Source organism: Zeus faber (assembly GCF_960531495.2).
Source record: "Zeus faber genome assembly, chromosome: 3".
Taxonomy (NCBI): Eukaryota; Metazoa; Chordata; class Actinopteri; order Zeiformes; family Zeidae; genus Zeus; species Zeus faber.
The window spans coordinates 5644385-5670614 of NC_137190.1; the positions used below are offsets into that span (position 1 = coordinate 5644385).

The 26230-nt window shown below is 46.3% G+C and overlaps 1 protein-coding gene across 1 annotated transcript in view; it reads left to right on the forward strand.

Moving 5' to 3' along the window:
• Positions 1-22462, forward strand: part of cngb1a (cyclic nucleotide gated channel subunit beta 1a) — a gene marked incomplete at its 5' end in the record, with an annotated part of 30275 nt that extends 7813 nt beyond the window's left edge. The window contains 28 exons of the mRNA XM_079997961.1: positions 2570-2689; positions 3137-3179; positions 3473-3533; positions 3638-3662; positions 5245-5357; positions 5781-5878; positions 6581-6718; positions 7430-7471; positions 10829-10945; positions 11944-12253; positions 13162-13351; positions 13758-13917; positions 14152-14253; positions 14994-15142; positions 15512-15736; positions 16248-16456; positions 16579-16629; positions 16714-16800; positions 17021-17085; positions 17251-17373; positions 17867-18008; positions 18121-18280; positions 19238-19335; positions 19479-19562; positions 20483-20601; positions 20703-20849; positions 21671-21857; positions 22030-22462. Of these exons, the coding sequence (XP_079854087.1) occupies positions 2570-2689; positions 3137-3179; positions 3473-3533; positions 3638-3662; positions 5245-5357; positions 5781-5878; positions 6581-6718; positions 7430-7471; positions 10829-10945; positions 11944-12253; positions 13162-13351; positions 13758-13917; positions 14152-14253; positions 14994-15142; positions 15512-15736; positions 16248-16456; positions 16579-16629; positions 16714-16800; positions 17021-17085; positions 17251-17373; positions 17867-18008; positions 18121-18280; positions 19238-19335; positions 19479-19562; positions 20483-20601; positions 20703-20849; positions 21671-21857; positions 22030-22278 (3614 nt within the window). The 3' untranslated portion in view covers positions 22279-22462. The remainder of the gene's footprint in view (positions 1-2569; positions 2690-3136; positions 3180-3472; positions 3534-3637; positions 3663-5244; positions 5358-5780; positions 5879-6580; positions 6719-7429; positions 7472-10828; positions 10946-11943; positions 12254-13161; positions 13352-13757; positions 13918-14151; positions 14254-14993; positions 15143-15511; positions 15737-16247; positions 16457-16578; positions 16630-16713; positions 16801-17020; positions 17086-17250; positions 17374-17866; positions 18009-18120; positions 18281-19237; positions 19336-19478; positions 19563-20482; positions 20602-20702; positions 20850-21670; positions 21858-22029) is intronic.
• Between the last annotated feature and the right edge of the window lie 3768 nt (positions 22463-26230).

Consider the following 26230-nt stretch of genomic DNA (forward strand, 5'->3'; position numbering starts at 1 on the left):
TGATTTCAGCTTAACTGATAAAACACCAAAGCAGGCTGAGATTCCGTAACGTAACATACATATCACAACACGATAAAATAACATCAATAGCCCCTGTCCAACCCCAAGCCTGAGCCTGTGCAAAATGTGAAGTTGCTGTTGGATCTTAGTGCATGCAGAATGCACATGGACATTCCAAGACAGATCACAGTCAATATGTACAACCAAGTATTTGTGAGAATGAACCTGTGTAATACAAGCGCCACGGACCGGTAGGGGACCATTGATCCCCCAGATGTTTCTGGATCAAAAATCATTTCTTCTCTTTTCTTAGTGTTTACAATGAGATGATGGTCGTCACACCATTGCACAAACTTTTTTAACCTCCAAACTAAAGCCTGAAATGGCAGTGTCTGTGTCCAAAGGTGCTGGGATGACGATCGTTGTACAACGTCAACAGGATGGGAGAACTCCCACGTCCTTGAGGAACGCCTGTGTCGATGACTTCAGGCCCAGGTCGTGTCTGGTTCACTCGGACCCGCTGGGTGCTGTTGGTCAAAGAATGAGTGACGCCCTCGGCCTTGGGCTTTTCGAGGGGCTGCAGAATAAAGTGTATTAATCTTGCGTCATTAGTGCCAAGATTGTCTTTATAGGCAAACTGGTAAGAATCTAGCCGGTATGTTTGACTTCAGTTTCCACGTCATTATCTTTTCCAGACACTTCATTACAATCGAGGTCAGGGCTGCTGGTCTATAGTCATCATTTTCCTGGGGAACGGGCTTTTTTGGAACCGGACGTAATGACTGGCGTTTTTTCCAAGAGAGAGGGAACTGTAATGTGAATCAACATTTGAAAGATGGAGACCCAGGCCGGTGTAAGTTCCTCTGCACATGTCTCCAAAAGGAAAGCCGAGACATCATCAGGGCCTGGTTTCTTATTGGTGTTTGTTCTTTCAAATTGTTTTGCGACTTCTCTGGGACTAATGTCTCACAATCATCGATTGTTATGGTGTTAGTGACCATGTGACCGTGTGAATCGAACGTAACGTGGAAGTATTGTCTTCTGCCGTGTACAGTGGTTTCCTGGTGGGAGTCATATTTGTAATAGATTTCTTGGACCACGGCTTCTTGGTATTATTTGCACAGAAGTCATTTTGAGTGGATTCCCTGTATTGTCTTGAGAGTCTGGTTCAGCTCCCACCGTGCTGATCTTGGTTGCATTTGGTCGTTATTCCTGAAAGGAAGCCTATGGTAGACGGGAATGAGCCGAACGGCGTTGGGATCCGAATTGGACAGCGGTGGTTTGGCTCAAGCTGTATGTGTCTTTCATGGATATTTCAATTGCATTCGTCAGGCGTTTTTGCAGTTTCTAGTGTCACATCTGATGAACTGCTCCAACCCGGGTGAAGACATTTCAAGTTTGCATTGATTGGAATCATCCCTGGGAGCATGGGAGCGCCTGGTGTAAGTTGCAACTGTCTACGTACACAGGCCGGCCCTTGGGCCGCAGAGCGTTCCCTGCGTTTCCGCTTGGGGGGCATAAACAGCACGAATCACAATCCTCCCAAACTACCTCGGAAGGAAAAACGGCACGAGACTCAAGCATCATAGCTCAACGTCCGGGTTACAGATGGTCTCCCGTGTGGTGTGTTGCCTACCACTTGATAACAACACATAGTCCCCCCTCCCTTGTCTTACTCCTATCAGAACGTGCCGGGGAAAAGCCATCTAACTCAATGAGCGAGCTAGAAAGATCCTGATGCAGCCAAGGTTCTGTAAAAACCATGACACGTGACCCCCGTTGCTCGTAGCGGCTTCAGGTGTAAAGTTTGAGTTTTTCCATCTTGTTCCTCATGGAGGGAGCGTAGCACAGGATGATCGATGGCAAGGGAGGCCTATTCCCTCTTTTCCAGAGCCTCTGTCTCACTCCCCTTCATTTACCTCCTAACCCTTTTCCGCGTCCTGGGACTGGTTCCTCGGGAAGGCCGGCAAAAGGCGGAGTCCCTGCCAAGAGCGTTTCCCTGTCGTAAACACGCGCTTCCTATTTGTTCCGTGGAATGTTGCTGTTTGACCGTGGCCAACTGTGAAATGCCGCAAACGCAGTCCTGTGCAGAGAAATCTCCAAAAATCCGCCATTCACCGTGTTACATAACATTAACACAAAAAAACACCGGAAGGAAAAAAAGGGACGTATTAATCGCTCAATCAGGATTAAAAAACTCAAATAATGCAGTGGCACGGTTGTCTGGGACGCCTGCAGAGCAGCGGCACCGGAAGAAAAATGTCAGATACGGATAAGAACTTGTAGTTATTGTTTTGCATTAGGATGACTTGTAGGTAAAGCTTTGACACCAAGTAGATTGCAGTCATGCATACAAACAAAATCAGATCAGTATCTAACAGATGCGCAGCCTCTCTTCTTTGTTTGCCGCATGTTGACTGCAAAATCCTTTAACTCTCCTCAGGTGCACAACTTGGCAGATGTACCCGGTGAGTAAAGCGCAGGACACAGTTGTTTTTTTTTTTTACAGAGCTAGAACTTCCAGGTAAGTCGTGAGCGGTGACGCTGGCTGTCTGCTCCCTCCCTCCAGACGCAGAGCCGCTGCCCCACATCGCGGTGGTGGAGGTGGAGACCGACTACGAGGACGCGACCGACGACAAGCAGTTGCAGCCCAGGTCTGTCTCCGCCGGAGAGAGCAGCGGCTCTCGATGTGGGCTCCGGGGGGCCCGTCGGTCGGTTCCGGGGGGGGGGGTCCCCTGAAAATGATTTATTGTCAAATTTCGCCATTATTTGATTTACAGGACGTTAGAAAAAAGGGGTCTGTGCCTTAATGCGTCTGAAACTCAAGGTCCCTGACATGAAAAAAATATTGAGACTCACTGAGATAGAAAATGTAGTAATAGGAATGTAGGAATTCATGTCTGTGTGTGTGTGTGTGTGTGTGCCTGCGTGTGTGTGTGTGTGTGTGTCACAGGGTAATTGAATGGTTGAAACACGGCATTGAGAGCCTGGTTCCGCAGCCGGAGATCTACATTCATTCCCCGAGTCCCAGGAAAGGTACAAATCGACTTGGCTTTGTAATATCAGCGTCGGTGCACAGGTAAAACCTGTTGTTCACCTCGTTACTGATTCACTGAGGTGCTGCCCTTCTTTACAGCAGAGGAGGTGGCACAAGAGAAGCCGGCGGCAGAGGAAGAGAAGTGAGTGTCTTTAAGAGTTTTCGACCTTCTTCTACCGTCACTTTAAGCCGGGAACTCGTGGATAACTGTACAAATATAATGATGCACCGATTAATGGTCTTAAAAGTAAAGGTATTACTTTGCAACTATGTCGTGATTTTCTCAAAACTTTACCCTTTATTTTGATCTCGTAACTATTCAGTCCTTTATCGTATTTTGGAAAGCCCCCCTGAACATTCTCCCGGTGATAGCTCCTATTATTCGATTTCCATCTTTCAGTCCTGCAGCCGTGTCTAAACCTCTTCCCTCCTCAGTGTGGTCGGGTGGATCGTTCAAGAAATCGGCCGCATGCTTCCGCATCCCGTGCAGAGCAGGGTGAGGGTCTTTCCTTCGTACGTCAAATGCAAATTATGCCAAACGCCTCAATGGAGACACTGAACCCTGTGCTTATAACTGTCACCGCTGTGTTTCCCCTGAAGGACGGCAGCGATGAGGTGGAGAACAGTGAGTAGAAACTTTTCACGGCTAACCACAATGTGCACCTATCGAAAAACCGCCCCACCGCCAATCGCGATGACAGTCGAGATAGTGATAAATCATAAGAAAAAGGCCCCACTTCCTCCAAAACACATCCCTGTCACATCTGACAGGTATGGGAGGGAGAGAAGTCATTGCTCCTTTAAACTCACATACCAAGTCCGCCGGACGAAAGCACGGTCGTGTAGCACGTAGAACTCCGTAGACACCACTTTGGGTGCGGTTTTATTGACCAGGGGTGGATTGATTGGGTTGATTGGTTGACGGCTTCATTGCTGGTGCGTTGACAGGGCGTTGGTGGATATTTGGGGGACATTTCCAGGTGAGGCGGACTCTAACCGGGCTCCTCTTCTCCTTCTGTTTCAGGGGGGAAGGTGCTGAGAGCCCCTTAAAAACAAAAGGAGAAGAGAGACTGGGAGAGAGTCAAAAACACAGCACACAAACTAACACGGTTTCAGATGGACAGACAAAACGCAGAGAAAGACAAAGAATCAACCGATCCCTGCACAGTAGCGTGTGCCCAGTCACTCAGTCATTGGCTGTATTTGCGGTGAAATGCTCTGTAAAGTGGTTTTGCTTCGACGTTTTCTTTTGCGCAGCTATAATGCATAAAGCACTTTGTATGTTCCCACCTAAAATGCCACTGACACAAGAACAAAGAAGTCAGCATTATTTAACGAAGTTGAATTTGAAGTACATGTAGAACATATAGTATATACTACATTCATGAGATTAAGATTAAGCACCGGAAAAGATAGCGAAGCAAGAAAATCTATCCTGATTCCTGTGTTTTGAGACTAACAGATGGAATCCACAAATCATTTCAATTTAAGATTGAAACGTAGGATGACCTTTGAAATGCCTGTAGCTCATTCAATGCCACCTCCGTTACCAATCTGTCCATCTTTGAATCAAGTGATTCAGAGAAGACATTCCTAACTCTTAGTTCAAACGAAACCGGGGGTGCTAGGACTGTTTTGAAAAGACACAGAAAAAATATTGTTTTTATGATTTGATGTATTCCCGTTTTGTCAAATTCTGTTGCTTTATATATCAGGCAGCTACCCTAGATCTGTTCATCATGTGTGAGAAAATAAAGACATGCGTTGGGGGAAAGGACACGGATGAGTCTTCTGGTTTTGTCTCGTTGGGTAAATCTGAAAAGGCAGCGTCGGTAAAATGCAGCCATCTGTTGATCAACCCACAAAGCAAAGAACTGGTCAATCAACCAAATTAAAACATAACCCATCTATCCTTCTATTTTGTTTTTCATGAAAAATACAATGGAGCTAAGATTAATCCAGCTGTGGTATAAAGTTATTATATTATTATTATTATTATTATTATTATTATTGTTGTTGTTGTTACATACACTTTGCCTAAAACTGCCATTGTGTGAATACAGAATTACTAAATTATGTGGTACACACACACACACACACACACACACACACACACACACAGTATGAACAGTGCATTTAAAATGCATGCATATTACAACATGTCACGTCTTCATCCTTCCTCTTCCTCCCTGCGGTGCAATGTGTAGTCAGTATCGTCCAGAACGCTTCGGACCTGGTTCTGCAGGACGTGGAGACAGACTTGGACAAGGGCACCGAGCAGGAGCAGGTCCAGGTCCAACCGCTGGCTCCATCTATGCAGGTGAACTGCTGTTTATGTTTACATCATATAATACAGTACAGGTGACTTCAATTGTGACTACACTGTATTTATGCAGGTATTTTTATTATGTCACTTGTGGTTGTCTGTTACTCTAGTTCTTCATAATTTTCATCTTGCTTTTCTGTAATTTTCAAAAAACATTTTTTAACAAGTTATTTTTTAAATAATCACATAATTTTGTGTTAATGTTTTTCATGATGATATAATTAATACGATTAATTATTTATTATATTTTCTTTATTTTATTCCTTACTTTAATCTACTTTTAGGTATCTTGGGGAAAAAAAATATATATATATACAAACAATATGACAGAAAATGACTTATGTTTCATAATATTCATGATAATAAAATATACATTATTCATTTTATATCATTATTAATGTCTTCAAGGATTTGCAGGGAGATGACACACAGACGCAGAGAGAGATGTCGACACCACCCATGGACTCCATCAAGAAGGAGGGTCAGGGTTCCATGTTGGCTCAGATCGAGGAACGGTGAGGGACAGCCTCAGCGCTACTTCCCCCCTTCAGTTTGGATCAGTTTATCTGAGAGTGGAAATGCGGGACCCATCAGAGAGGAAGAAGAGCAATCACATCATTTGCACATTTGCACATCATCTGACTGTTAGGAGCACTGACCGACTCCAGCTCCAGGGCCTGTGTCATGATCAAGGGAATAGCCAGAGTATAGACTAAAGAACAACAACTTTTCAATGCGGTTCATCTTGGGGTGGCACACAAAAAAGGGTAGGATATGGTATTAATTTGCATAGTTTTATATGATGGTGAGGGGAGCCTCAAATTACTCAAATTAGATCAATGCAATATTGTTAGGCTATTTCATTTCACTTTACTGGGATTCTTCAGTCTAATCAATTAGGAAATTAGAACACTAAGGCATAATATCAAAGATAATGTTTCACTATGTTGTGTTTGGTCACTGTTTCCAAAGTTCTGCCAAGGCTCACATTCATATATTTTATTATCACTTGCTTGGCTGGCAGTGGGATTTCCCCAATGGTTGGCCCAGGGAGGCCATCACCAATGGCCACCCATTGGGGTTAATTACAACCGCTAAAGAGTTATGCTGGGAAAGGTCATTAAGTAGTAGAACGCAAACTACAGTTCAATAGACCATAGAGTCTTTGTCACGTATCTTCGTCAACATTTTCCATTTAAAAACGCGCTGTGACGCAGGCTGCAGCGTGAGCGCCTGGAGGCTGCGCGGGTGGCGGAGGAGATGGCCTGGAAGGCAGCGGAGGCCGCAGTTAGACAGCTGGAGGAGGAACACTCTGGAAAGATAGTCATAGACACACTGCCAGAGGCTCAGGAGCAGTAAGTTATACACTCACTCACACACACACACACACACACACACACAAACAAATGTACTGATTTAACTACATACGTAGCTCATGCATGTAGCCACTGACAACAAATGCCCTACGTGCACACAAAACACAACTGCAACCACAACTTTCCATTTGAAATATTCAGTATTCTCTCGTGTAATATCGTCATGGAAATGACGGTGATGATGATGATGAGGTCGATGAGGGCGTGTGAGTGTGTGGTACCGTGAAAGGTGAAGTGGTGATCAAGCTGGACTGTAATTTAAAGCGCTATGTAGGAAGGATAGACTGCATCACTAGGAGCTGCACACGCACGCACACACACACACACGCGATATTACCATATACAGTTTATATATACAGACTAGTGAGGAGCGTGCTGATCTACACCCTTCTTCAGAATAACTTCACTGTCTACAACCTTGAACTCCTCAGGAGTCTCCAAACACAAACTGTACATACAGTATATCCTAATACATTACGAGGACTCGATGACTCTGTGTAAGTGACCACCCGGACGTCTTGTGAATCAACGTGTCCGAAATGTCGTCAAGGTGTTTAGCTTCCCTCTAGTCTATATATACGAACAACATTTTAAAACAAACGCTAAAGCACGTACGCAACACCATGAGGCGGGCCGTCAACATGGAGACATTCTTCCATAACTGTGCGGCGCACTGTTTGTTTTGAAAAGCCTGCCCAACATCCTGGAGGAGGAAAACGAGGACGAAGCAGAGTAAGTCCCTTCCCACGCTCGCACATCCCCGCATCACTCCACCCCCCCTGCCCCAGACCCTCTCGCTTCCAAAGCTAGTTTGTCCTTTCAAACACATGCAGAGGCGAGCGGGGCGAGCTTGGCTTCCTGCTGCTGCGTGCAGGGTATCCGTGGGTCCATTGGAGTCTGAAAAGCACGGTACCCATTTAGAAAGAAATGAGGCCTTCCGTTTTATTTTGAAAAAGTCAGATATTTTGGTCTCTCAATGAAATGTACTTGTTTGCTTCTAATAATAAACAGCAGGTGAGCATGACATTGTTGATTTGTTGCTGTTACAAAGGGAAAAAAAGGAAAACAATTCACAAAGTTCTAGTGCATTTTAGACTAGAACCAGTGAAGAACTTGCTTGAAAAGATCTTCGGTGGATAGAGGATTTCTATGTTTGTTTCTTTCCAATGCGATGGGCTTTAAATTGAGCTCAAACCAGCATTATAAAGTCCCAGAAGGTTTTACTGAAAAATGGTTGATACCTGCAGATACCCTGAGCCTCATTCTACATGTCTGCGTGCTCTGGCTGCTTTCTGCGCGCTGGTGTCGCGCTGCATTTTCACCACAGCATGAGAAAGACGGCAGACCAAGAGGAGGTCAGCAGCGGGTGATTCAAACCACTTATTTCTCCTGCCAGGCTTACCCAGGTAGCAAACAAACCTCCAGCGCAGCCTACTTTGATTCGCAATCTCGAAAGATCATCGTGACACAGGCTGGGAGGGCCAATTCAACTGGAAACGCCTTTGATACATTCCCCTAAAAAATACTGCCTCCACAATTAAATCCAGGAATGGCATTTAATCATTTAGTCGGGCATCGTTGGTATCAAGCAAAACCTCAAAGGGGGCGCCAACATATTTATTGCCAGTATAGACAAAATGCCGGCGGTACAACATTTTTCCCGTCCAACGTTGGAACCCGACATCGGCACAACAAAAACGGGTCCCTTTAGGCCAATGCTCGGTTTGCATCCGGGGTATTTTATGGAAAATCTCCACATCCTCTCTCGAGAAAAAAAAAAAAAAAAAAAAGGAAGCCCTTCGTGACTGAGCTCTGAACTGTGACAGCCTGGAGCTCTGTTTGTTCCCCTTCCCTCTCCTGCACTCGGCCCCAGGCTGGAGCACCACGGGAGCGCAGAGCGTTAGGCTGAAGAGGGGAACTGTCCACTGGAGAGAGCGCGGAGCTCAGAGAAAGTGGACCGACCCGGCAGGGGGAGAAGGCTAACAGAAAGGGACGAACAGGCAGACGAAACCCCAAAGATGTCACAGAGGTGAATATTATCATCAGGAAAAAAAAAAAAGACATCCGAAAAATAAATTTTACTAGCGGGTAGTCCAAAACACGAAGGTGCTTCTCAGAATGTTAATGTGGAGGAGTGTGATGAAAAGAAGCGAATTAAATCCACGGGAGAAAGGAAAACAGTCCCAGCGTCCCTCAAGGAGACGGCAGAAGGATCTGACAGCATCACACCAGGGGAAGGGGAAAGACCCAATCTTTCGTAGACCCAAAAAAGAGTGTAATGGAGTAAACAAACAGACGGGAGAGGTAATCGAGGGTGTTTCACCCGAAGAGGAAATGGAAAATGAGCACCATCCAGACGCAAAAGATAAAACAGATGAGAGCAAAGAAATGGAAGGCTGGTGTGATGGGGAAATTGCCGGTGACAGCGACGACAGCGAAGCGGCGCCGAGGGAAAGAGAGGCGGCGATTACGGAGGAAAGAGGAGAAGAGACACTGTCAGAGGAAGAAAACGTGAAAGCCGGAGATAATAGAGGAAACCACGGTGACAGCTGATAGAACGTCGCCTGGATCCGCCGCGGTGAGGCAGCCGCCCCCTTTGAAATCCACGGCCACCGGAAGAGGATCAAAAATATTGGCAGCGCTGAGGCGGAAACGGAGGGAGGGTGAGAGTTTGGTTGACGAGTGTAAAGGTGAAGCGGAAAACAGGTTTGTTGTTCCGAAGGCTGATGGAGCTGAAACGCCGACCGACACCGGCGTCACTGGAGACGAAGATACGACGGCGGATGGAGCCTCCGCTCAAGCAAAGCTCACAAAGGGTTGAAAGGTCATCGGTGTTCCAGAAGGGGAACATACGCTTGCTGAGAATGAGTTCCCCTCAAGGTGCCGACAGTGGAAAAGGAGGAAAACAATAGGACGGAGACAGAACATCCAGGTGGAGCCCGGGGAGAACGACATGCTGCAGGTCGGGGCTGTCGCGGTGCTCGGGGCGCGTTGAGGGGGGAGAGGCCGGAGCCGGAGCCGGAGCTCGGAGGGAGATAAACCGGTCGGGGCCGCGGAAGCCACAGATATCGAGGAGACGCGCAAGACAAACAGAACCGCCCCGGGCAGCGCTCAGTGGAAATACACAAGCACCCGACATCGATTTGACGGAACGCGATCACGAACAGACAGACGGCGGATGGGGAACAAACCGCATGAAACGATAAGGAGCTCTCCCCGGCAGCAGCTGCTGACAGCAGAGGGATCTGGCGACAAATCATATCAGTCGACGATTTGATAAATGAATCGACTGCTGTAACCAAGAACTCTGACGGTGGCGAAGGAATTACTTCGCCGCCGTCCATCAGTGATGAAATCAGCGACTCGGAGGACAGTGTTGCTGTCAGGGACAGCAATTCCCACGGTGGGAATTAGGGTACGGGCTGTGGCTGGGCTTCGTGACCCAATTCGCAGAGGGACAGCCGCTGAATCCCAAGCAGCAGAGCAGGTTGGACTCGGTGAAAGCGAATCGATGGAGGAGAGTCAGGACACGGAGGGGAGTGTGGCAACGGAGACGGAATGGAACGCAAGCACCCGGGGTTGGGGGGGGGGGCAAATGGAGTGGAAACGCGTTATTGGGCCCCGGGGTCAGCGAGGACCCCGGCCCATACAAAGCGAACCCACCTCCCAAAATAATGGAAGCAAATGACTCCCTCGACCTCTATAGGAAAAAAACATATAGTTCAGCTCGGTCAAGCTTGTCCCTGGCCGTGAAGTGGATGAAACTTTAGTCGTCACCGGCTGAAGACTGGCAGCGAAGTGTAGGCTTTCTGCTGCTTTCAAATAGGATTTAAGCCCTGCAGTTTATAAAACTTCTTGAAATTACATTGGAAGGTATACACACATGATGTGCAGTTTACAAAGCATAGTTTAAAATCCTCAATCCCCAGAATATCTGCTGAACGTTTGGTTTTTCAACATAAGAGCGCAGGGCTTTGCAGGCGAGGGCTTTGCTGCTCTGTGCTTGGACCAGACCGTGCAGGTTTTTAAGAACGCCGTTAACCTCTGGAGCGGAACCCGCTGAACTTTCTGACCCCTCCCCCCTCACAGGCTGCAGAACCTCTGTGAGGAGAGTGATGGCAGCCCAGAGAATAGCAGTCCTTGGGAGAATACAGTTACAGGGGATAAAGACTCGAGCACTGTTGAGGAGGATAAAAAAGTTGTCCAGTAAGCCTCATCGCTTATATGACATAATGGCTTGGTCTTGCCTTAAAAGCGGAGGAACGCTCCCATACACATACAAAACATCCACGAGACCCAATTTGGAAAATTTCTTATCCCAATGGCGTTAAACATGATGCTGGTATTCCCTGATGAACGTGACCGCACATCCCTGTGTCTGATACAGGGCAGAGGGATCTAAAGGAAACAGTAGGATTTGAGTTTATTTTGTATGGGTGGCGCACTTCCTGTTCATAAGCTTACAGTATACTGAGGCGTTGCCAAATAGTAGTAATAGTTTTTCTGTCAGCTTTTGTATCATCAGATATACTCTGCTCTTGCTATTTAAAACCACTAGGCTCCATCTTCCTCTAGCTCTCCTGTACTGTGTGCTCTTTTTTACGAGGCTTTGGTTTCCTGATGCACTCTTTACTGTTTCTTCTCGGCTGAATTTGACTCATCTCTCATTTTGTTCATTTCTACATTTCATCTATCTATCAGGGCAGAGCTCAAAAGGTATGTTGGACGTAACTGACTCATTGAATATTAATGAGCTAGTAAACCAATGTGACATTTGCAACCAAACATTTAGGCGTCACCAAACTGCACCGGCAAAACGTTCCCATCGAGCTGCTGAATGACAACCTCGCCGTTTGAGTCACTCGCCCTCAGCGATTGAACCTGGAAGTGACAGGGCATGCAGAGCTGTGGCACTGAGATTGAACCTTTTCTCTCATGCTCATGCTGTGAAGCTAATGCAGTGGCTGCACATTCTGGACATCTTGGGCAGCGGACATTGAACCATGTCCAAGATTAAACATGTCTGCTGTGGTTTAGAGCTCTGAATAAATGTGGATGTTGCGAATAAGAGTTTGTCAAAATCCCCATAATGCAATTTGCTTGCACCTGACACCTTTCTGAGCACCAAGGATGAATGTGTAGTTTAAATCTGTGGAATGACGGAGGCCTTCTGATATTCCTCCCACTAACACCCCCCTGGTCAGGTGCCTGATGGATGTCTGCCCTGCCGGGGGGTTTCCCCACTCGGAGTCGGGGGCCCAGTCGGCCGAGGAGAGCAAAGAGTTGGCAGAACCTCTTGCAGAACCTCTTGCAGAACCTCTTCCAGAACCGAACGGGACGCACCCCACGCCCGCCGAGCCGACCGGGCCGGAGCCATCAATAAAGACCTCCACTTCCTCGACCGAGAACGACCCGGTCCCGGAGGAGAAAGAGTCTGAGCGCCGAGTCTCCCAACCGGACACCAAACCACCAGAAAAAGCGGGCGAAGAGGCCCCGCCGACAGACACCGTTCAGGTAATGCATGATCAGAATTGACAAGGAAGTCTGTTCGTCATTGCAATATGTAGTGCTGCTGCCTCACAGAACCAGGGGCCTGGGTTAGATTCTGCTGTGTTGGCCTGAGATTCCCCACCAGGGTGCTCCAATTCCCCCGCAACCCCCAAAGACATGCAGGGCGGGTGGATGGGAGACGGAGGTGAATACGCGGAGGTGTGAATGGTTTGTGACTGTGTTGGGTTCAGGTTTTCCTCCTGTTTTATTACAGCGGTCAGAGGAAAGGATGCACGTACCCATAAAGGGTTATGGTGAGGGGTTTCCCACTTACCCTAGTTAGTGTGCATGCACCATCACCAATCCTGATTCAAAACGTAAAGTGCTGATAGTACTTTACTTTTACTTTCACTTTTGCCATCACTTATTTGCCATTACTACCATTATATAATTGTCCTCTAAAAGACAGCCAACATGGTGTCAAAAGCATCTAACATTTCGTCAAAAAGCAGAAGCAGAATCCCGTCACATTCCTTAAGTGACTGATGTGTGTATCGGGGAAACCCTTTCCCCTCCTATAAATATAGACCCTTGTTTAGCCTCATCAGTCCACCCCTGTTTAGTGTTTCTTGACTTCATATTTAGAAATGTCAATATTCTCTTTTCAGGAGGCCGCAGCTGCTGAACAAGATGGTGTTGAGGGTGAGACTTCATTTGATTTGTTTATAATTCAGCCCGATTATCCTTACAGATAAATTGCACAGGATATTGTCATCTTTAGTGCTGTACTGTAAGTTGTTGTTGCAGCAAAAATCACACTCATTGACAGATTTGAAACAGCTTTTTTTCGTACTGCCGCCCGTAATAAACTTCTCGCCGCTGACGTTGGGCTGTCTCTCTGCCCAGTGCCCGCCTGCTGTTTGCCACTAAAGAGATTCCTGCTTCAGATCCCCTACGTCGCCGAGTGCCTCGAGAGCTGCAAAAAGCTTCTGCGCGACAACAACCTCACCCTGACCCCCCCCAGGCCCTCCCTGCCGCTGGAGCTCCAGCAGCTCGGCCAGGAGCTCGCCCAGCTGCCCCGACTGGCTCAGCTGCGCTACGCCAGCATCATCACCCGCCTCGGCAGCCTTAAGTCCCACTTCCACGATCCTCCTCCGCAGCCTTAATACCCTCCCACCCCACCCAACCCGCCCCAACCCCCTCCTCCCCCCCAGACCTCGGTAGGACCCATGGACTAGAGACCTGTTTCATGTAATAACCTTCGACGGTGTCAAAAATCCCCTCTCTCCCTTGGGGCACCGCCCGTCCGCCGTCCTTAAAGCCTTTAAAGCGCGCCACGGAGCTGCTTTACGCCGAGCTTTCAGCTTTTTCAGGTGACATCAGCACTCAGAAGTGTTCTGTGCCATCCATTCTGCATCACTCTCTGTTCCGGTTGTGACGTGGCGATTACGATGTGTTATATTATGATCCTTTCGACGTCGCATTAGTTTTCTGTGTCGTGAAGTGCATCGAAAACTGTGTTTTCCAGAGCGGAGGAGTTCTGCCAACGTTTCCGGTGTGCCCCCGGCGCTGAGGGTGGAGGATGCGGACGAAGACGCTCAGGAGGGAAAAAGACTCAACATCCCCCAAATTATCACAAGCCAGGAACCCCAAGCAGCCACCCCCGCTGTCCCTGCCATCCCAGCGGGGTATATGTTCGATTTAAACACAGTTGTATATTTGAAAAACTCATTAGAAAACAAATCCTGCCTTTCAAAATGTTTAATGTTTAATGTTAAACAATCCATTCAATGTAAAATAGGGTTTACAATTCTTGTTGTTCTGATGTATTATGTAAGTTACGTAGTTAGTTAATAACTTAGTTACTTAGTTGCCCTCAGAATTTGAATGTCCTAAGATCCGTCCTGCATTTTTGTCGCTAGCTCACTCTCTCAGTGGGCTGCTGAGGAAGACGAGGGTGATGAAGATAAATCTGGTTTGAGGATACTGTCTGGCCAGGCCAGCCTGCTGAGCGCCGACGATGAGTGAGGAGGAACAGCACACACACACACACTCACACACACACACACACGTGCACGCGCACACACACACACACTCACACTCACACTCACACAAAGGTCACACACACACACACACACACACACACACACACACACAGAGACACACACACATACACACACACACACACACACACACACATATACACACGACCACCAGGGATTAAATTATAATGACTGTTGTAATGAAATGTTTTTTTTTTTTAATGATGATGTTTTAGTAAGCAATTTTAGTATATCTGATTGTAACAGGGTACCGTAGCAATTTAATGCTATTCAAAAATGATTCTTTGAACATCATGAATTATGAACATTATTTCATCCCCACCACAGTGATAACATACGCTCAAAATCTAACAATCTAAGAATCAAATTGACGTTACAACGCTCTATCACCATGCAATGAAGCGTAAACTGTGAAAATTGATTTGAATATTCATTTAATTATATTTTAACATTAAAATAACTCAGATTTTAGGCCATATCTCCCTTATGAACGTCCTTGTTACTGGAAGGAAGAATTATTAATAGATCTAAATAGATCTTGAATACTTTTTACATATCCTGGACTGATTAATCTCATTTAGCTTTACTTGTAATAAGGTACAAGTAATGGTACTTTCACTTTTTCCACTACTCCTCCCACCCCTGACTTTCATGCACCCTACAACACTTTCCAGATGACAGTGGAATGTTCTGACTTCCAGGCTGCGGCCGTCCTCAGTGGCCAGCGTTTGCAGCGTGGTGGTCAGCGATCGTCTGTTGGACCTGGTCCGGCTGTTCAAGGACCGGACGGAGCGGCAGAGGGACCGGATGGTGGACCCCGACCAGTCAGAGGAGGAAAGCCCCACCGCCTGTACGTACACTTGGAGGGGTTTGAAAGTACAGCCTGGAAGGGTTGACACTGACATTGTTAAGTTGGGCAACATTCAGCGTTGGTACAAAGCCGTAAAAGTTTTACTTTTATTTGCTTGATTTTTAATGTTTTCACTTTGTTTTTTCATTTACTTTATGCTTGGCTCAACAATATCATATGAGCGCTGCATATTAATAAACATTTTTGTTAATACAATGAAATATCTATTTGTGAGAAATATATCACTTCTTGAAAGAGGCCACAGGCCGCCTACATCATGCCAAAGATTCAACGTGGTGGAAAAAAGTTGAATTATGCATGTTCAAAGTGATGGAGAAGTGCTTGAATTTCACGTGATGTCACCTGCAGCCCCGGCCAAGGCTCCACCTCCCCCTCCTCCTCCACCTCCTCCAGAGGATGAGAAGAAGGATGCTCCGGCTGCAGAGGCCGAGGCAGAGGAAGAAGAGGAGATTGCCTACGACTTCTTTGGATACCCCGTCAAGATTCCAAAGCTTCCCAAGCTGCCCCCGATGCCCGACTGGCTCCGTGTCATCTTGGAATACCGCTTCCCCTCCAGCATCGACCCCTTCACCGGTAAGTAGGTGCAACACGACCAGCCCATGTTTATTTAATTGCTATTTCTTGTTGAGTGTTCACTTTGTTGGTTTTAATGTTTCATGGTATTTATTAAAGAATGGCACGAAAAAATAATTCAAGATTCTTTATTTATCACATCCTGTCATACAGTCTGTGAAGCACTTTGGAGCTAAATAGTTTTTGGTATTTTAAATTGCTCCATAAATAAATAAAAAATGACTGGTGCAATGATGGGAAAGGGCAAATTCCAACTGATGTGCAAAACAGCAAAGAAAAGAAGAAAAAAAGATAAATGTGTCCTGTAATTTGCTTTGTGCTAAAAATAATTTCTGGAATAATAATAAAAAATAAAAAAAATCGCTCAGCAGTGATGAAGTCGAAGCATTATATTGGGGCCATTTTCTTGAATTGCTACGCAGACAGGTACGAGACAAGTTGCATTGGATTTGAATGCAGTGGAACTGAGCCTGATGCGGTCCTCCACTCCTTGCTTCTCTCTCTCCTCTAGACCTGACCTACGTGATCTGGCTGTTGATCGTGGTCATGGCGTGGAACTGGAACTTGTGGCTGATCCCGGTGCGCTGGGCCTTCCCCTACCAGACGGCGGAGAACGTCCACCTGTGGCTGCTCGCAGACTACACCTGCGACCTCATCTACATCATCGACATCCTCATCTTCCAGTCCAGGCTGCAGTTCGTCCGGGCCGGGGACATAGTGGTCAGTGGAACATTCAGAAGGAATACTGCACACCAACAAGCTTTGTTTATTTTTTTACACAAGATATGCACACAGAAAAAAGGTCCACCAACCCCTTTTTTAATCTGGAACTTTTATTTCAGTGTGATAAAAAGGACATGAGAGAACACTACATGACGACGGAGAGATTCAAGGTAAGCGGGAATCCGAGCCTCCTTCAGACCTCTGAATGGGAAAACCGTCGACCGTGATTAACGAGTTGGTTCTCTGTTTGACAGATGGATGTGATTAGTCTGTTTCCTATGGAGATTTTCTACTATTTCACCGGAGTCAACTCCCTGCTGCGATTCCCCCGACTGCTGAAGGTGAGGATGTTGGACACATGTTGTGTACCGTGCACCATGTGTTTCATATTTCAAGCGAGCGCTGGACAGCCACAAACATGTAAAAACATTCTTGGGATTACAACTTATAATAAATGCAGTACGGTAGAGATTTGTACTGACAAGAGGAATGAAAAGTGGAATTGTAATCAGTAATATATTCATATTTAATCCACCCCCCCCCCCCGATGTCTCTCCTCAGTACATGGTTTTCTTTGAGTTCAACGATCGAGTGGAAGCGGTGATGAAGAAAGCTTACATCTACAGGTGCAGTAGGGCCGTCCCAACTTGGCAGAACCTGGCGTAGACTGGACCCCATGCAGTGTTTTAACATAGTGACACAATAACTGCAGAATACCACGTTTAGCTTGATCAAAGACAAGCAAGGACATTGGTCGTTCCCCTCGTTACCCCCCACGTTTGTGGTTTCAGGGTCATCCGGACCACGGCCTACCTGTTGTATTCTCTGCACATCAACGCCTGTCTGTTCTACTGGGGGTCGGACTACGAAGGCCTGGGCTCCACCAAGTGGGTCTACAACGGAAAAGGCAACGCGTAAGGATTCACTGCAGCACCCGATACGATCATGTGTCAAGATCTCTATGAATCACTATTCAAATCTTGGGTCATCTGTATTTTTATAGGCAATAAACAGAAGATATGAAACTTAAAATGTGCTGTTTGTAATATATTACCAGTTGTAGTAATTTAGGAGGATATAATTATACACCTTAGATATGAGTACAGTTCCTTAGATTTACTGAATAGTTAAGACTCAGACCATGAGTTTGTAGTCATTAGAATTCAAAGCTTGCAGTATAATCCATAATAATCCATATAACCCATTTTTCTCCATTTTAAACATCTAACATTGTTCTGTGTGTCCAAAATATAGAAAATAAAATCTCCTTGCTCTGGTGTCTCACATGTTTGACATGTTTCTTGAGATCACCTTTTTTTTTTGTATTAGGGACATTTTCCAATATGCCAGCATCGGTATCGAAAGGTCCATCGCTGAACATTTCCCATTTGATTATCTTCTCTTTAGTTATATCCGCTGCTACTACTTTGCCGTGAAGACCTTGATCACCATCGGAGGGTTGCCGGACCCCACCACAGTCTTTGAGATCTGCTTCCAGCTCCTCAACTACTTCGTCGGCGTCTTCGCCTTCTCCATCATGATCGGTCAGGTCAGTCAACTGCAACATACTGTACCTGGGTCAGAGCTGTGGCCTCTTAGCGTGGACCAGCACGGGTCCAGTACCAACCCCCCCCACCCCCCCACCCCATCCGTTGTCCCAGATGAGAGACGTGGTGGGGGCCGCCACGGCCGGCGAGAACTTCTACCGAGCCTGCATGGACAGCACCGTCAAGTACATGACGTCCTACCACATCCCCTGGGAGGTCCAGAACCGGATCAAGACCTGGTACGACTACACGTGGAAGATCCAGGGCATGCTGGGTAAGAAGTGCCGCCGGAGCTCGCGTGAAAACGCTGCAGCTCCCGAACCTCCACCTCCGTGGAACAGGAGCCGTGATGTCATGTTTACATCACGTTTCCTCACAGCGACGATAAAGTTGTCAAAATCGGAAAATCTCAATCTAAAAAATTATGGTTTCCCTAAGGAGACAGTACTTTGGTGAACGTCAAAAAGTTCCCAATTCCACTCAAGTAAAGTTATTATGTGCTTTATATGGTATATCATATATTTTGTGAACTTATGACACATTCCATCATCAATCCCCATCTATTGGTTAAAGCAGCGCTGTGTAAGAATCTCTAGTCACCTCTAGCTGTTTGCACGGTAAATAAACCTTGAATTGTAATAGGTTTATCAACTTCCATATGCAGAGGTGAAATAATCAATGATAAAACAGGAAGATAATTCAAATGAATAGAGAGTGTTCTACGTCTCTCCTCACCTGTTGCTTGCGCTCACCAAAGTAAATCGAATTGCTGACAAATGGTGAATTTGTTCTGTGGGGAGGCCAGGGTTCGCCTCACATTTTATTACAATTTAAGGCTGTTTACTCCCTTTGTAGGCGGCTGGAGGCGCGACACTGGATCATCTTGCACAGTGCTCCCATAAGATTAAGTCTCGATGGTTCCAAGTGGTCGAATTGTTTTCTCTACTTTCTAGAATACTTCAACCCAGAGGCTGAAAGAGAAACACTTTTTACAATTTGATTGTACAACTTGAATGAGAAATAGCTCCAATGAAAAAAACAAACAAAAAAAAAATAAAAAACACTTTCCAGCAATTCAGATAAACAGAGAAACTGGATTGACCCGGGATGTTGGTGCAATATTAGCTTTAAAATGGAAGTACTCAAGTAAAGTGCGACAACATCAAATTTGTACATAAGCACAGTAGTTGAGAACTAAAACTCTGCGTCCGTCCTTGTGTTCTCTCTGCAGACGAGCAGGAGCTGCTGTTACAGCTTCCTGACAAGATGCGGCTGGACATGGCTGTGGACGTCAACTACTCCATCATCAGCAAAGTGGCTCTGTTCCAGGTCTCACACACACACACACGCACACACGCACGCACACATTGACATTGACAGAAGACTCATTGTGTTTTATCTTTTCTTTGTTCCAGTAGACTAGACGAAAAGACATTGTGAACAAACTCTTTCCCTCTGTTGTCCTCCATCAGGGCTGTGACAGACAGATGGTGTTTGACATGCTGACGAGGCTGAAATCTGTCGTCTACCTGCCCGGAGACTTTGTCTGCAAAAAGGTAACACAAAAATACAGTACAATAGATACATCTGTCGTCATCGCTGCGTGTATAGTCTACCTACGTACATGCTTGGCACCGCTCGCGACAGCACCTGGAAGATTCATTCATTCGTCTATAACCTCCATTGAAATCCTTGAGAAACAAATCGAGGGAAAGACCTCCATTCCATTCCAGTGAATCATAATTACGCTGCCATTCAACGAAAAACCAGCTAAGATCTCATTTTAATTTCGTTATAGTGTGGACTGAGCAGGAGAGGGCGATATTGCGCCATAAAATGACTAGGTGGCCATCATGGGGCTTATGAGGAGCTCGATATCAAGAAAGGAGGATGCCGAATGGATCTCTCAACTGTCTCACATTTTGAAACTAAGAGGGTCCAAACAGACATGCAGGGACCGTGCATTTATGAGGGCCTTAGCAGGGGGGGCTTTTTTTGTTAAATTCAATTAGGAATTTAATTAATGTAAAATAAAAAGCGGAAAGCGGAAAACGATCAGCAAAAGCTGACGAATAAAAAATATATATATTTTTTTTTTATGCACAGCGGAAAACGATCACTTTCGCTGATTGTTTTCCGCTTTCCGCTGATCGTGGCTCCCCCTTAGCGGTCTGGCCCTGCAGACATGTGTGAGTTTGTTAGCAGACAAAGAACCGCTAAGAACACAAACTGTCGACTACACCTTAAGCTTAACCTTAACACCTTACACCTACAGTAAGCTCACCTGAGGCAAATATGGTTTATCCAATTAGGGCCCGCTTGAAAACGAAATGATTCATCTCGAGGGGTTTAACCCTCCAATTAAGAGTTGTGTACTATTCTATTCTACTGTATTCTACACCATCTATACTGTCATCGCATATACTGTATGTGTGGCCGTATGTGAGTTTGAAACGTCTGTCTGTCCCGCCAACAGGGGGAGATCGGCAGGGAGATGTACATCATCAAGCATGGGGAGGTCCAGGTGGTTGGGGGTCCCGACCTGCAGACCGTGTTTGTGACCATCAGGGCAGGCTCTGTGTTTGGGGAGATCAGGTGAGAGCCTCCACCGGCACCACACAGCAGCAACATAAGAAGATCAGAACCCAGGTTGGGTGGAGCGTAACCCGTTATTCCTCACCCTGTGATTGATCCAGTTTGCTGGCCGGTGGCGGAGGGAACAGGCGCACGGCCAACGTGAAGGCTCATGGATTCGCCAACCTCTTCATCCTGGATAAGAATGACCTCGCGGAGATCCTGGTGCATTACCCCGAGTCCCAGAAACTGCTCCGGAAGAAGGCCAAGTGAGGGAGGAGGCCCCTGTTGCGGACCCACTGCCTCGCTCGTGGGGCCTGGTTCTGGGCATGGCCGGGGCGTCGGTTAATCGGGTCAAGGCTGCGTCAGGGGCGGCGGGGGGGACGTTTGGGAATCGGCCATGCGGTGCCACGGCCTCCCACACGCACACACACAGATACGGACACAAATCCTACATAGCGCTTTTTAAGGTGGTCACCGATGTAGTCCAGTTGTGATTGTGGTCGTCTCTCTACTCTCTCTGTTTTCTCACACCGGTACCGAGCTGATCGTACTCTCTTGGTTCCAGCCGGGATTATCTGCAGTTTAATCTCCTGATTTAGGTTGAATAAGCTCCCGGATTGTGCCATTTGTTTGGGCGGCAATTAGGAAAGACAAGCTCAGTCCCAGCTCCTGCTTGTTAACCTTCTTGGTTGGTGTGTGTATAATGGCGAGAAGTATGTGTGTTTATGTGTTAATATAATACAATGTGTGTGTGTGTGTGTGTGTGTGTGTGTCTGTGTGTTTGTGTGTAATTAGGTTGGGGACTGGTGTTCTAGTCTAGCAGATCGAGTGAATGAACGATGTGTTCCTGTGAATGCTTGATAATGACTTTTAGTGATTTTCTAGCTAGGTTTCCAGGTCACTTGAATCTTTGAGTGTGTGTGTGTGTGTGTGTGCACGCACGTGTGTGTGTGTGTAATTGGGTAATCCGGTGCATGACTTCAATGTGCGCATGTGAACGCTGTTGCAAGTGAATGATATGCATTCCACGTCCATTTCTCCACACATTAGCCGCAGTCCGTGCCCATCTGTTTCTCTTCCTCCGCAGGAAGATGTTGACGAAGGACAAGCCGGACGAGAAGGAGAAGGTGAAGGTGGCGGTGGAGATCATCCCGCCCAGATCAGAGACTCCCAAAATGTTCAAGGCGGCGCTGGTGGTCACGGAGCAGGCGGGCATCGAGGGAACCTTTGCCAAGCTGAAGAAGTCCTACAGACCACATGAGTCCGAGCAGGAGGTAAATCACATGTTCTGAGGGCGCGCGCTGGCTCCAGCCCAGGAGCCGGGACCGGACTCTAATTGGATGTTTAAGGGTCACATGCTCAGAATTAGGCGACGAAAGGGAAAATCTGACGTCACTTGAGCCACTTTTCCGACGCGACACGCATGCCTCGTTCCCTCTTCTGCAGGCCTCAGGGTCAACGTGCGCCGTGCCTCCTCCCTCTCCAACGCGCCATCGCTCCCCGATCCCGAGGCCCGTCGCCCCCGACGACGACGACGCGGTGTCCGAGACCGCGGACAGCGCGCTGGTCATCCGGATGACGCCGCGCCATGAGGGCGAGGAGATACTGACCGTGGAGCTGCAGCCAAGGGAGGACAGGGAGGAATCAGAAGCGATGATGGAAGAAAAGACCGAGGCTGAGGAAGCGGAGGAATGAGGAGTAACAAAAAAAAAAAGCGTAGTGTTTTGATGATTTATTATTTAAGGAAAGAAAGCTCTTCCTGGTTACCAGTTAGCGACTTACAAGTAATTTCCAAGCGCCAAGGATCAGGAGAGGGTTTCTAACCTGCCACGGTGGCTTGGTGGGACCGGTACGGCATTTCAGCCCAAAAAGAAGTTTGGGCACCTTGAATCCTCCACAAGTTCATCACCTTTATATTATACTCAATAAACGTATTATTGAGGCCAGTGTTATTTTAAGGTCACTCAGAACCCAGTAGAGCTCATTTTGTGTGTGTGACATCATCACAGGGCACAAGTGTCTGTGTTTTTGCTTCTGGAACACACAAGGTCCCAAAAGAAAAAGAGAACTCCGATAAGTGGCATGAACGCCGTCGTTCAGATAATACTAATGTTGGACGTCAGTATTATCTGAACAAGCATTCGTCGTTCAGATAATACAGATGTATTTTTTACTCAGGCAACTAAAGTCAACCAGTATAACAATATGGTTAATGTTCAAATCATTCTAGTGTTGATGCAATACAGATTGAAAGGAGACAAAAAAAAACAATCTAGATGACGAGCAGAGGGAGGATTAAGATGAATTAACTTTAACTAACCCTAACTCTAACTCTAACCCTAAACCCCTAACCCTAACTGCCTAACCCTAACCTAACGCTAGCCTAACCCCTAATCCTAACCCTAACCCCCTAACCCCTAAACCTAACCTTACCCCTAACCCTAACCCTAACCTAACCCTAACCCCCTAACCCTAACGTTAACCCTACGATTTCAGGTGATTCCTTTATTCACTTCATTCCATCCTCAGACTGCTCTGCTCCATGTGTGCAGACTCCCGACACGGTCCCGGGCAGTCGTGGACATTTACACTATCTGGACGGTTGGAAAATGATTCCTGGCCCGTAATGTTTTCTGCGTGGAAACGGTCGGTGGCAAGGGGGGCGAAAAGGCCAGGTGTGGACACGCCCTAATTCCGTATTGAATGGGATCGGGATGGCGAGGAAGTGGTAGTCATGCCATCTTCAGACCCCTTACTTCCGTCCCGTGCCCCTCGGGGAGATCTTTGCCGGAAGAGCTGGAAAATAAAATCACACTCCGGATTTTGAGTCATCCGCCTGGATTTGCTAATTAGCACCAAACCCAGAGGTCCAACGAGTGATCGGTGCAGGGCTGGAGCAGAAACATGGAAACAGGACTTTTACTCTCTGGACCTGGAATGTTCCAGCTCGGCAACACACCCACACTTGAACACATACTTACACACACACACACACACACACACACAGTGTGAAATCGCATCATGCGGCATTTTCTTTTTTTTTTGTGGTTGACGACTAACAAGAATTTCAGTCGATTAGTCGACTAGCCGTGAAGTCATCACCCCCCCCAACATATAGGCTATTAACTGCTAGTGATGCAGCGGTACACGGAATGTTATCGAACCGTTGATAAGCCCCCTACGGCTCAATACGCACACGTGAACCGCGGGTATTATGATAATAATCAATCAGCAACACCTCACCTTATGTTCAATGTTACAAAGGTTGCTAATAATCCATCCCACGAGTCATTTCCGCCATGTCATTTCCGCTTCTGTTGTTCGTCCACTCCGCCTTTCCTTGGGTAAGATACCCACACTTCGCTCCGTCTCACCGCCATCATTATCTCATTCACAAGCACTCTCTTCTAGGTTAACGTCCAGGTAGTTTCCGTTTGCTCCACCCACCTCGCTGTGCACTGTCGTTATAAGGTCGTGCGTCTGCTACACCTATTAGAGTCTGAGCGGAGAAGTCAGGTTGAAAAAAAAAAATCGGTAGTCAACGTCACTGCCCAAGTCGACTAATCGGTTAGTCAACCAATAATGCCCATCCCTGATGGTAATACAACACGTGCATAATTACTTTCCCAGAATGCCTGGCTCCAGGTCCGCTGCCTCGTGCTTTTCCGTACTGCCGCTGCCCCCGTCACCCCCACTACCTATCCCTGTGTGACTCACTATGGCCTTTGCTTACTATACCAAGCGAATTGTCTTTTATCTTATGACGCCAGAACAGTCCCCACAGCGTCATCTCGTTTCTTTTGTTAGCTACTCATTACATTAACATCCCGTCATATCACTTCATATCAGCACATGAAAGCGCTGTATGCTGCAGAGCCTCATACCGGTCCATATCGAAATATACTTCAGTCGCCGTTAGACACAACAAAGGCCATAATGGCTTTTAGTGGTTTTCTGTTCAAGTTTCCGGGTCACTTCAATGCTCGATGTGTGTGTGTGTGTGTGTGTGTGTGTGTGTGTGTGTGTGTGTGTGTGTGTGTGTGTGTGTGTGTGTGTGTGTGTGTGTGTGAGGGCGTGGACACATAGGGGGGTGTCTGCGTGTGTCTACAGAATGTGTGGCGGAGCAGGAAGAGATCCAGGAAGCAGGAGGAAGTGCTCATTGTGTCCATTCTGAACGAAAAGGAAAAAGGAGTGAAAAAATACAAAAAAAAAAGATTGAAAAAGCGGGAATGAAGATGCGAGTTGAAGAGAGTACAACGTACAGAACAGAGTCACAGACTGGAGTTACATTTGGTGTTCACTAGATGGTTTAACACGGGCATACTGAGAGGACCGCTTCCTCCATAAACAAATAATTTACTAGTTTTTTACTTGTTGTGAAGATGTATAAAGAACTGTAGCTTTTGAGATGCTGGAGGAGCTAGGCTAGTTGATCCCTTCTGCGGCCATGCATTGTGCTAACACAGTTAGCATGCAGCCCGTCGCTATTCTCAACCTCCTCCTCTTGTCACATTTCTGAACGAAAAACTGAGGTTTCCCTTTAACACAAAGCTTTTTTTGAAGCTGCATTGTAAAACCCAGACATTAAACTAGGTAATAAATATACAAGCCGTGATTATGAGGAAAAAGCTCATGTACATTCTGAGCTCTGTATATTAATATGATCACATGTAATCAGTTTGTATTGTAAATAAAAGTTATTTGGACAAAAGCCTGTGTGTGTGTGTGTGTGTGTGTGTGTGTGTGTGTGTGTGTGTGTGTGTGTGTGACGGTGCAGGAAGGGGTGAAGGGCCTTTCCCGATGTCGACTTGAAGAGGAAATGATGTGGTAAATGTTATTTCGGAATTCCGCCCTAAACCATTTTTCATAAATGCAACATAAAGACCAATAATAACAAAATGTTGATGGCACCTTGTTGTAACCGTAAGTCTACTTTGTTTATTTTAGCAAATGTATTACTGGGTTGACTGCTGCACCAGAATATTATGAAACTTAAGGAGTGGTATCCTGAGGTGGTGTATGTGCGATCCATCTAAGCTGTAATTAGTCTCTGGAACTTTTAGAAGTGTACTTTTTATTACATATGATAATTTGAATGGATTACATTTGCAAATAAAACCTGAATGCTCTGAAATGAGTGTACTATCCGGTTGAGGTGAAATTTGTTATTTGACAAAGTGGAGTTTCCGTTGTATTCTTATCTGAATTTGGCTTTCGTTATATTCCATAATTTCAGAGGCTTTCATGTGTAGTGCATGGTCTGAGGTGTTAGGTCATCCATTTGAAATGTAATTATTCTACAGAAACATTCGCTTCCTTTAGATTCAAATCTTGAGTCGTTGTCTTTCTCCATAGTGGTTTTTCCCTTTTTAATCTTGCCTTTCACACATGACACACCTTTCCTAATTTTTCGAGTGTGGCACTGATAGCCCTGTTCTGGAATACACAACCCTGATGTTGATTTTGGATTCACCGACTGTTTCCCTTCTTTCTTTCTTCCATTGAACAATTTCTATTTAGCGACTCAAGAAGGGAACAGCAGCTTGCACACAAACAATAAATACAAGCCAGAAATATGTACATATGCACATACATAGTATACTCCCAGTCATAATATAGTGTGTGTGTGTGTGTGTGTGTGTGTGTG